This window comes from Sapajus apella, unplaced genomic scaffold (assembly GCF_009761245.1).
Source record: "Sapajus apella isolate SASKATOON/1434 unplaced genomic scaffold, GSC_monkey_1.0 scaffold138, whole genome shotgun sequence".
NCBI lineage: Eukaryota > Metazoa > Chordata > Mammalia > Primates > Cebidae > Sapajus > Sapajus apella.
The window spans coordinates 319,782-332,208 of NW_022437078.1; the positions used below are offsets into that span (position 1 = coordinate 319,782).

Consider the following 12,427-nt stretch of genomic DNA (forward strand, 5'->3'; position numbering starts at 1 on the left):
TCAGACATAAGGAAAGTTGAAAGAATTATACAGTAAACACCCACATTCCCACCATGTCGATTCCATAATTAGCATTGGTTTACTTACTTGATCACATCTTCATCCAGCCCTGTCTCCACCCCTCAATCCACTATACTTTTTGTTACATTTCAAAGTAAGTTGCAGAGAGACTCCTGCCCATTTTGACAGTTGAACAGTACACTTCAGTGGCATACAAAGAGATTTTGTTGTTACATATATTGCCCTGAGATGTCACAAGTTTCTCCCAAAAAATTTCTCCCTTTTTTTTTCACCTTGAGACAGAGTCTCACTCTGGTCACCCAGAGTGCAGTGGCACGATCTTGACTAACTGCAATCTCTGCCTCCGAGGCTCAAATGATCCTCCTTCCTCAGCCTCCCAAGTAGCTAGAACTACAGGTGCCCACCAATATACCCGGCTGTTTTTTGTTTTAATTTTTGTAGATGAAGTCTCACTATATTGCTTAGGCTGTCTCAAACTCATGAGCTCAAGTGATCCTCCTGCCTCAGCCTCCCAAAATGCTGGGATTACAGGTTTGAGCCACTGCACCTGGCCACCTCCAGAACTTGTTAGCGCTCTCTGGAGCCCCTTCCCTTGGTGGTTTTTACTTCCAGGCTCTCAGATTTCAGCATCTCCAGGGACCTGGGAGCTAACATGAAGGAATGAAACAGCTGAAGCTGCCCAGGTGTGAGGTTGCAGGGAGTGTGGAGAACTGAAGTGTCTGGAGAGCACCTGCCCCCTAGAGAGGGGCACCCACTGTCACCTCCAGCCCACTGCTGTTGCATGAGACTCTGAAGTCAGTGTTTCCCAAGATTAAGAAAAACCAGAAATGAGGGGTTTTGTGTGTAATCCTCCACTTTTTAAATGTTTGCAGATAATGTTTATGCCCTGGGCAAAACGGTATCAAGGACGACCCCTCATGTATTTGTTTTCTATAGCTGCCATAACAAATTATCACGAATCTGGAAGCTTAAACAATACAACACATAATGTATTCTTACCATTTTAAGCAACACAGAGGTATTCTTACAGTTCTGTAGGTCAAAAGTACAATGTGCATGCGTCTCACCAGGCCAAAATCAAGGTGTCAGTGGCAGGGTCACCTTCCTTTCTAGAGGCTCTAGGGAAACTTTGCTTGTCTGGGTTGAAGACTGAGGCTTCTGTTCCCTGGCTATCAGCTGAGGACTCTTCCCAGCTGCCAAGGGCTGCCCACCTTCCTGGGCTCATGACCCCTTTCCTCCATCTTCAGAGCCAGCAATCGTGGGTGGATCTCCTCTCATAGTTCAAATCTCTGCTTCTTCTGTCTTATCTTTTAATGTAGACAGAAAGATTCTCTGCTTTTAAAGACCCCTTGTGATTACATTGGACCTACCTGGATAATCCTGGCTCCTCAAACCCATCTCCAGGTCCTTAACATCAATCATGTCTGCAAGGACCCTTTTGCAGTATAAGGTAAACATGTTCACAGCATCCGGGGATTAAGGCATGGCCATCCTTGAGGGCAGCTACTCTGCCTGCCATACCTGGTTTCTGACTGGAGACACAGGTGGGCAATTGTTCTTTCTGAGCCTGCCTGGTCCTCAGGTTCCCTCTTCTGGGCCCTGGGAAAATCCCCTGTCCTCCCAAAGGAGACAATGTCCTCAGCCAGAGCTCACTGTGTTGGTGCAATTCCTGAGACACTCCCTCAAGCCTGGACTCTGGCCTCCCTGCAGCAAGGACAGGAGCATTTCCTGCAGGAGAATCACACTGCCCTGCAGCTACAAAGCAAGAGACATGTAGACAAAAGAACTTGGGCTATGGTATAAAAAGACTGAAGGTGAACTCTGGGGTCATTTATTCATTCAGCAAATAGTTATTGATCACAGACAGTGTGCCTGGTACTGTGCTAGGCTACGCATAATGGGGGAATTTCCCTCGTCATGGAGCTTACATTCTAGGGAAGAAGACAGAGAGGTAGAGAAGAAAACACCTTCTCTGTGCAATGGAAAAAAATATATATAAAGTGCAATGAAGAAAAGAATAGGGTGCTAGGAGACAGAATAGGGCTCAACAAACTTTTTCTGTAAAGGGCCAGGTAGTAAATGTTACAGGCTTTGAGGGGCACGTGGGGTCTCTGTTGCATAGTTTACTTTGATTTGTATGTTAGCACCCACCTATAGTCCCAGCTACTCAGGAGGCCGAGGTGGGAGGATCACTTGAGCCCAGGAATTTAAAACTGCAGTAAGCTATGATAGCACAATTACACTCCAGCCTGGACAATAGAGCAAGACTCCATCACAAAAAAAATTTAAAAGCCATTTTAGCTTGAGGGTCACACAAAAACAACAGGCTTTGGACCATAGTTTTGGTTAATCTTTGCCATGGAATATCAGGAGGGACCTAGCTACAGCTGGGGAAGCAGCTGAGAAAGACTTCTGTGAGGAGGCAGTCTTCAAGCTAGGATGTGGAGGTATGAGGAACAGCCAGCCGGGCAGTCAGGTGATGTATTTGAGGGGGCAGGTGTGGACAGGGAAGTCAGGGGAAGCCCAGCTCACATTCAAGGAACCAAGAGGAAGCCCATTTTTTGGTGCTTCTCTGCCTCAGCAGGTTCCTTCGCCTCGCTGAGCCTCCTTGTGTCCCTTCCTCCTCACAGGCTTGTTTTGAGCATTACCTGAGATCCTGTCAGTTACTGAAACCAGGTGTGGCAGGCAGAACACTGCTACCACCCCCTCCAATGTCCGGTGCTTCAAGCCCCATCACAGGGGCAGAGCTGTGTTACACTGTGGAGTGCTGCAGCACTGGGAATTCCACCTTCCCCTGGGGGGCCGTCTCCTCTGCCTTGAGCCTCAGCGCCTTCTGTGAAATGGGAATGGAAGCCCTACTTTGCCTGCTCCCTGGGGCTCTTGTGAAAATTGGATGTGAAAGTGGCCAGTGGCTGTCAGCCTCATGGTTGAGAGGGCAGGTTCTGGGGTGAATACCAGGTTCAGAGCCTACTGTTACTAGTTGTATGACTGCCTACGTTTCTACACCGTCTCTGTGCTTCAGGCTCATTGTGTGTAACATGGGGAAGATAATAATGCCTTCCATTTGGGGTTCTGTCAGTGTTGGAGTGAGAAGGCAGCACTCTGTGCAGATGCAGGCGTCCCCAGATGCTGGCAGGTGGGGCAGTGGGCACTTCACAGCTGTGGTTCCCACTGGGAATTGCCCTAGACAGCCTTGCTCAAGGTTGCGGCCCCCCCACCAATGACTAATTGAGGCTTGGATATAAAGGCCAGGCACCTTGTCTCACTCCAGGACCACTTAGAAAGGCCTTCTCAGCTATAGAGTTCCTGGTAAAATGGGCGGGGGGGCTCAAATACAGCCACATGGGGGCAGCTTCATCCTCACTTCTCTGCCTGTCGCACCTCCTTACAGGTGAATCTCCCGGAGTGCTCCCCAAGAAGCCATCAAAATATAATTTTTCACCTCAAGATCTGTTCCCAGGGAACCCAAGGTCTACCAGTTATGAATGTGAATATTTTGGGGTAATGACTCTCAAATTTGAGTGGGCATCAACGTCACCCCGGGAACTTGATAAAAGAAAAATTGCTGGACCCCCACCCTGAGAGTTTCTGATTCAGGTGGTCTGGGGTGACCAGAGAATCTGCATTTTTAACAAGCTCCCCGGTGATGCTACCACTTTCAGAATCACTGTTTTAGAACTCAGTAAGTTGCTGCCTTCCTCTTATTCCTCTTCCCACCTAAAGCTAAATTATAGAGTTATTTAAAGCAAATTGATAAACTTTATTTCTTGGTCTTGGTGTGACCAAATAGACTTGCTTAGAAAGAAAGAATGCAAGAATCAACCATAAAATAAAATGCAGTCCTAGAAGGAAGGAAAAAACAGATGGAGGATATAGAGACAAAAGCCAGAAATCTTTGAATTACCTGGTTTTTAGATTTGACTTGGGAACCATGTAAATATTTAATATAATTATAAAAACAAGATTAAGTCAAAATTAAATGCAGAAAGCAATCCCTAAAAATAAAGAGCTAAATGAAATAAATGAGCCCAATGTGTGTGAGTTAGTGGCTTAACCATACAGAGAGGAATTATTTCAAGTGGCTTAAAAACATAAAAATTTGACTGTAGATTCCTAGTTCCACATATGCTAGACACAAATATCTTAACTTTTCTGTAATCATATTGTTAGCCATAATATTAGTATTGTTCTCTGAAACTATTATATATTGTAGAAAAAAGCAAATAAGTAGCTATATTAATGTTACGAATTTATATTTTTAGCAAAAGAGATACAATAAAATCAGACAAAGATATAATAAGAAAACTATGGACCCTTATGAGTATTGATGCAAAAATCCTCAACAAAATACTAGGAAACCAAATTCAGCAATATGTAAGAAAGATTATACACTATGACCAAGTAGGATATTGCAGGAATGCAAGACTAGTTTAGCATATGAAAATCAGTGGAACTACATCATATTAATAAAATAAAGGACAGAACTTACATGATCATCTCAGTAGATGCAAAAAAAAAAAAAATTTTTTTTTGACAAAATCCAACACTTCTTTTTTCAGGATTAAAACACTCTGCAAATTAGGAATAGAAGGGAACTGCCTCAAGCTGATAAACTGCATCTGTGAAACGCCCACACTAACATCTTACCTATTGATGAGAGACTGAAAGCTTTTCCTCCCAAGATCAGGAAGAAGATAAGGATGGCTGCTCTTGCCTTCTGTTTAACATTGTACTGGAGTCAGTAGTCAAGACAATAAGACAAGAAAAAGAAATAAATAGGCATCTATATTGGAAAGGAACAAGTAAAATTTCCTTTATTTGTAGATGATATTATCTTGTACATAGGAAATTCTAAGGAATCCATACAAAATTATTAGAACCAACAAATGTGCTCAGCAAGATTGCAGGATACAAAAATCAATTGTATTTCTGTACACTGACTAGCAAAAAAAGAAAAAGATTTGAAAATAAAATATACATTTACTAGCCGTTTTTCCATAGAAGATGTATAAATGGCCAATAGGCATATGAAAAGATACTCAACATCATTAGTCATTAGGGAAATAGAAATCAAACCGTAAGGAGATACCACTTCACACTCACTAGGATGGCTGTAATCTAAAAGATGGACAATAGCAAGCAGTGGTAAGGCTGTGTAGAAACTGGAAATCTCATTTCATATTGCTGGTGGGAATGTGAAATGATGCTATCACTTTGGAAAACCATTTGACAGGTCCTTACAAAGTTTAAAATGAAATTACTTTGACCCAGCAATTCTGCTGTTTGCTATGTACCCATAGAATTGAAAACATGTACATAAAAACTCACACATGAATGTTCATTGCAGTATTATTTATAATAGCCAAAAGGGGGAAATAGTCCAAATATCCATTAATTGATGAATGGATAAATAAAATGTGGTGAATTCATACCATGGGCTATTTTTCAGCTATGAAAAAGAAATGAAGCACTGATGCATGCTACAACATTTATGAACTTTGAAAACATTACACTAAGTCTAGCCAGACACAAAAAGCCTCAAATGTAAATCCATTCATATAAAATGTCCAGGATAGCAAAATCCATGAACACAGAAAGCAGATGAGAGATTGCTAGCAGCTAGCTGGCAGGAGGAAAAGACGAGGAATGACAGCTGGTACACACAGGGTTTCTTTGGAGTGATGAAAATATTATGGAATTAGACAGTAGTTATAGTTGCACAACTCTGTGACTATATTAAGAACTACTAAATTATAAAAGTAACTTATATGGTATGTAAATGATATCTCAATACAAAGAAGATACAATAAATTCAAGTTCAGTAAAACTCAGTAATTCTAGATATTAAATATAAAATCTCTGCTTAAACTCATAATGTATTGTTGAAAATATATTTGTACCTGCCTGGGCAACTTGGCGAAACCTCATCGCTACAAAAAATACAAAAATTGGCCAGGTGTGGTAGCATACACCTGTAGTCTTAGCTACCCAGGAGGGTTAGGTGGGATGGCATGAGCCTGGGAGGTGGAGGTTGCAGTGAGCCAAGATCATGCCACTGCACTCTAGCCTGGGTGACAGAGTGAGACCCTGTCTCAAAAAAATAAAAAATAAAATATATTTGTAGTCTGACCACTGGGAAGGCATAGAAACTATAACCAAACTAGTAGTAAGGAACACCCTTAGTGCTTATTGCAATATCACCATTGCAGCATCTGCATGGTGATATTGATGATATTAAGGATTAAAGTTTCCTTGGCAGAATGGCTGATTCCAGCTTAGGGCAGGAAATGTGCGAGTTAAGTCTGGGGAATCTTGGCATATCTTTTATCAGAAAACAAGGAAGCTATCAGTACCCTGGTCATGTCCAAAGGACTTAGGAGCCAACCTGAGAAGACTCCTTTTGGCTAAAGATGGTTTTTTTGGGAACCAGTAAGAGTGGTAACTGCATTGGATTGAAACACATTAATTATGTTTCCACTTATAAGTTAACATAATTGACCATCTTTGAAGGATGCTAGGGAACCAACTCATTCTAAAGACTTGTAAAGAATTGAGAACTTACCCTGCCTTTCCTATACTTGGGGGTGAACAAATAGTTGATGTGGTAAAGTTTTCTCTAGAGAAGAATTTCAGCTAGTAAATGAAGACAGAGTAATAGAATTAGAATGTAATCATTTTTCAAACTCCTGATGAAATAAAATATTTGGGCCTCGATTATCACAAAAGGAAACACAACTGGAACAATGTGTCTCCTAAGGGATCCCTGCACCACCACCTATGAAGAAGCTGTCAGAATAGCTCACTGAATTAGGTCAAGCTTATAGATCTACCTACCAGTTTACAAGAACTAAAGGAGGACAGAGGAACGGTTTAAAGGATACCACAGAGATGCAAGCAGCAAAATGCAGACCGTGGGAACTCCTATAGGATAAATGGCCCAGTTTCTTCAACAAACAAATTGAAGGGGGGAAAAAAAAGGAGGGCAACTTATGTATAAAAGAGACTTAGGAGACCCGTGAGCTGTATGCAGTATGTGGACCTTGTTTTGATCCTGTTTTAAACAAACGAACTATAAAAAGACATAAAATCAGGGAAATTTGAATGCCAGCTAGATATTTGATGATATCAAGGAACAATGTTAATTCTTCTAGGTGTTATAATGGTATGAAAGACACAAGGGGCAGGGCCTTGCATCCCTAAGCTTACCATGGGGCTGGTGGAGACCAGAGCCCAGGGAGGGAAAGCGGAGGCGCTGAGCCGCTGAAGCTCAGTTTACTCTTCCAAACTTCTGGATAAATTGTTTCTCCTCCATTGGAGAGGAAGGTGTAGTAGGAAAAAACAAACTCACTGTTTTTTCTCTCTACTCAAACATGCAACACAGAACACTTCTGTGACCAAATGTGTGGGGCAGGGAGCGGGGGCTCCCCCAACAAGCAATTCTCCAATACCAGCTGGGTGTCCTGTGATTCAATTCAATTCTGACACTACCTGCCTGGAGTTAGAGTCAGATCCCATAGGTAAAGGCCTTTGTCTCACAAGATCAGCCCTCACCCCCCAACTTCAGATGCCATTTGCAAATCCAGACCTCAGAGAAGTCTGACCAGCCGGCTTTTTGGTTCCAATAACACCCTCCTTGGATTTGACTGTCTTCCTGAGTGGCTCACAGAACTCAGTGGAACACGTTTACCAGTTTATTATGTAGGAAATTAGAAAGGATACAGCCTTTCTAATGAACAGCCAGATGAAGAGTTGCATAGGGCAGGGTCTGTGGGAAGGACCTCCCACATTCTTGTGGAGGCCTCATCACATAGGCATGATAGATTATCATCACAATCCCCAGCTCCTCTCCCCTTTCTGGAGGATGGTAGGGTGGCGCTGAAAGTTCCGAGCCTCTCATCATGGCATGTTCTTTCTGGCGACCAACCCGCCTCCTGAAGCCCATCAAGAGTCACCTCATGAGAACAAAAGATGCCTCTATCACCCAGAAAATGCCGAGAGGCTTAGGAGCTCTGTGTCAGGAACTGGGGCCAAAGACGAAATATTAGAACAACAGATTTTCCTAGCACCCCTATTGCTTAGGAAATGACATGTTTTAGAAGCTCTGTGCCAGGAACCAGGGACAAAGACCAAAGCCTATAGTTCTTATTATAAATCACAATATCACAGCTGGACAGAGAGGCCAGAGTGTTACTGAAGGGCTGTCCTCCACGTGAAATCACGACTATTCAAAGTCAGGGAGATATTTTATACATATCCCTGGGTGCTGCATATGCAGAGATTGGAGATAGGACTTCGGGACATCATGTAGAAGTTTCTGTGTTACCAAGGTCTCCCTGGAGTTAACTCATTCCCTAAAGTCTGGAGAGGGAGTGGGATTTGTAGTTAGCCAAACCCTGTGCCCGAATTCTCTTGGCAGGATGAGAGCTGACCCTGCCCTCTGCCCTTTGTATTTCCCTCTAGCTGCAACAGCAAGCGCTACCTGGAGACACTTCCCAACACAAGCATCATCATCCCTTTCCACAACGAGGGCTGGTCCTCCCTCCTCCGCACCGTCCACAGTGTGCTCAATCGCTCGCCCCCAGAGCTGGTCGCTGAGATTGTGCTGGTCGACGACTTCAGTGATCGAGGTAGGATCTGACCCACCCAGCCTCCCACCCACTGCATTTCATCTGGCGACTAACCAAAGGGATGGCAGGTTTTCCCTTCTTTAGCAGCGTCAACATATAGGCCATCATTGGCTGAATGCTTGGACCTTGCAGTGTGCACACATTCTCTCATTTAATCCTCACAACTCATGAAGTGGCTGCTATTTTTATCCCCTGTGTATCCATTTAGAAATGCATTAACAGGAAAAAAAAAAAAAAAACGAAAAAACTTGACAAACATAGCTCAAAGAAGTGTAAGGATTCATTCACTTATCTGTCTCTATCTATCTATTTGTTAAATATTGCATAACAAGAGATCCAGGACTGGTACAACTGGCTACTCAGGGCTGTCATCCAAGAACCAGGCTGTTCCTTTCTTTCTGCTTCCTCATCCTCATGGTCACAAAATGGTGCCTCTGGCAAGTCTCCCTTTCAGGCAGGAAGAAGGATGGAGAGCAAAGGGCACAAAGCCATCACCTGTCAAGGCTTTGCCTTCTGATTCTGGAAAGTGTCCCTTAGACTCTCAGCCAGATCTCTGATGCTTGGGCACCATTCTCTGCAAGGGAGGCAGGGAATGTGAGTGTTTTTGTTTGTGGCCTCTTTGGTGAGTTAGGAATGGGAGAAATGGATTGGAGATGTCAAGTAAGCCCACCTGGGATTGCAGTTTCTGCCACACCATTTTACAGATGAGAAAACTGAGACTCAGAGAAGTTAAGTGACTTACCATTGGTCACATAGTTCTCAGATGGTAATGTGGTGACCTGTCTGTCTGGCCCCAAGCATGTGATCTTAGCTACATACAGAGCCTCTTCGCTGTGAGTCTCACTCTGTGGAATAACTCTCCGACTTGGGGTGCAGAGATAGGGCTAAAAGTGAAATTCAAGAAGAAATTGCCGTTCATCCTATGGCCTCTAGCTATTCTTTGCATTAAAGCTTTCACCAATTGCAGCAAAATCAAGAGAAACCCTTTCCTCTTCTCACCTTCCTGCAGAGGCACTAATAAGCAGTGAAGAGAGGGAGTATGCATGTACTCCAGAATAATTGCAGCTGACAGTTTCGGGAGCGGCTCACCTGCCCATCGCCCCATTTTAATACCACACTCGTAATTACATGCCTTTAGCACAGAGGCCTCAGAGGGAGATAGAGAGAGAGAGAGAGAGAGAGAAAGAGAGAGAGTGTGTGTAGACATTTAACTCAGTTCTTACCTAATCTCTAAAGTGTTCCCTACCTCTTGACATATACTCATTCTGATGCCACCCTTTACATTTCCTTCCTTTCTCTTATCACTTATCACAGGTAGAATTAAAATACGTATTTGTGTGAACACTGGTGTGTTGTGTGTCTCCCCTACTAGACCGTCTATCCTGATTGCAGGGACCAGCATATTAGTCTTGTTCACCACTGATCCCCAGCACCTTAGGCATACAGTAGGTGCTTAATACATGTTTGATGAATGAGCAGAGCTCGGTTCTTCAGTTTTCTTAGTACTTCCACCCTGGAAGTACTGACAGTAAGCCTCGAGCACACTATATGAGATTTATCGATATCCGCAGAGCGAGGACTGTGAGCCCGCTGAAGGTGGGGGTGTGCCTTCCTCATCCAGCTGTTGGGCAGAGAGCCTGGCAATGGCTGTCTCTGATCCTGGCCCTGCCACATACTGTCTCTGTGACCTTGACCCAGTCACTTCACCTCTCTGAGCTTTAGTTCCTTCATCTATAAAATAGGATCACAATAGTACCTACGACCTCTTAGGTGGCCATGACCATCAAATGAGTTAATAGAGGTCTATCAACTGCTTAGGACAGTGCCTGGCACAGAGTGATGAGCTTGGTATCATTTCTGTTGTGGACATTACTTATGATTGGTATGCAGGAAGGGGAGTCAGGGATGAGTGTACAGAGGAGCATGCACACAACGGATGTGTGGGTGTAGGTACGTCTTTCCTTTCTATAGGGAAGATTTTTGCAAACTGTAAAACACTGAGAAAATGGTTTCTGGTCTCATCCTCAACCTAAATTATCTCCTTGTCCCTTCACCCCTCTCTTTATAATAGCAGCCCCCACTTTGGGGAGAACCTAAATAGGCCAGGCCCATGTATTCTCTCATTTATTCTTGACAGCAGACTCTGAGGGAAGCCTTGGGGTCCCTTGTCTCAAATGAAGAGCCCAGGCTAAGTCATTTGCCCAAAATCACAGGCCATGGAGTGGCACCCCTAGGCCTATGGACTCAGCACCCAGGCCCTGGCTCCACTACTGCCTCTTGCGTTCTCTCTTCTGCTTTCCCTTTCCCAGTCTCCTCTCCCAACCTCATCTTTCTCCCAGCATGGGCTGCCACCCACACGCCAAGGGCTCACAGCTGGCAGTAGAAAGGAAAAAAAAATGAGCAAATTGCTCAGGTGATTAATTGATTTTCTGCAGCATAAACAGCCTCTGCCACCTGGGGACAAACACCTGGCCTTCCCTCAAGTAGGGGCTGCCTGCTCTGAACAGGCTCCTTGTTGCACTCTTTTTCAGGGCCACAGCAGTGGCAGTGAGGGCTGCGCTTACTCTCTCACTCCCTGCAAAGACCCAGCCACAGCAGGGCTCTCTGTCCTGGAGCGCAGCACACACCATGCTCTGTCCTGCCTCGGGATCCTGTGCTCTTCCTTTGCTTGAACACCCTCTTCCCAGCTCTTCCGATGGCTGGCCGCCCTCATCCCATTGTCATTTAGGCCCCACCACTACTGCTGTTCACCATGCTGCATGCACAGTTACATGGCTATTTGTTGAGCTGTTTATTCATTGTCAGTTTTCCCCCACTAGACCACTTGTGGTCTAGAAGGAGGTGATTAATAAATATTTGTGAATGAGTCAATAGACGCATGAGGAGGGAGGGAGGAAATGGATAGCAGCTACCCACGCATACCGAAAACCATCACCAGCAGCAGGGCCATCTTCAGCCAGCGAGACAGATGTGGCTGTGGAAGACACTGCAGTTTCTGCAGGGGCTGGTGCTGGCCCACGTCTGTGTTTTCAGGCTCAGGTCCCTGTAACCTGTTTTTCGGAAGTATCAGCTGCCCTGGGGTTGGGCTTGCAACACTCAGCAGGATCTGCTTCTGGGCATCACAGGGCATCCGTCCTCCAGAGATGGAATAAACCAGACATCAGCCAGATTCAAAACAAGCATCTTTCCTTGTTCAGTTAGAAAAGAATTTCAAGATCATCTAGGTCAGTGACTTTGTGCCTGCTCCTCAAAGCAGCAGAGGCCTCAGAGAAGTCTCAGGAAACGCTGTGAGAGTGTGGAGAACCTCACAGGCACAAGAGGGGTTCAGGTACCTCTCCTGGCATGGTCTGTATTTACTTTCTGAAAAAGTGTTTACTAGGGGGAGTTCCACTGCTAAAAAAAAATATGTGGAAACCACTATGTAACACAGCCTGCTCATTTTACAGATGGGAAGCCCAAGGCCTGGAGCAGTAGGCAGATTTAACCAGGAGCACACAACTAGCTGGTTGTAGAAGAGGGACAAGACCCCATATCTGGGTCGCAGTGCAGCCTTGTGCCTCCTCACCTCAGCTGGTTAAGTGACACATCTGCAGAAATGCATTATTCCTTTCTATTTTCAAGGGCACTTCTTAATAAATTACTTTCCCATTGTATTAAAGTGCATACTTTTTGCTAAAAAGAATTCATCATCAAACGTGTTAGTCCTAACCTATAATGGTTTGCACCTCTAAATATCCCAGTTTCCTTAGTGTTGTACTCAGCGGTAAAGATACCAGAGT

The 12,427-nt window shown here is 44.3% G+C and overlaps 1 protein-coding gene across 2 annotated transcripts in view; it reads left to right on the forward strand.

The window, feature by feature from the left end:
- GALNT10 (polypeptide N-acetylgalactosaminyltransferase 10) overlaps positions 1 to 12,427 on the forward strand; it is a 222,595-nt gene that overhangs the window by 123,912 nt on the left and 86,256 nt on the right. For both annotated transcript variants that reach the window (XM_032263772.1, XM_032263773.1), the window contains one exon: positions 8,482 to 8,648. In XM_032263772.1, coding sequence (XP_032119663.1) covers positions 8,482 to 8,648 — 167 coding nt within the window. The remainder of the gene's footprint in view (positions 1 to 8,481; positions 8,649 to 12,427) is intronic.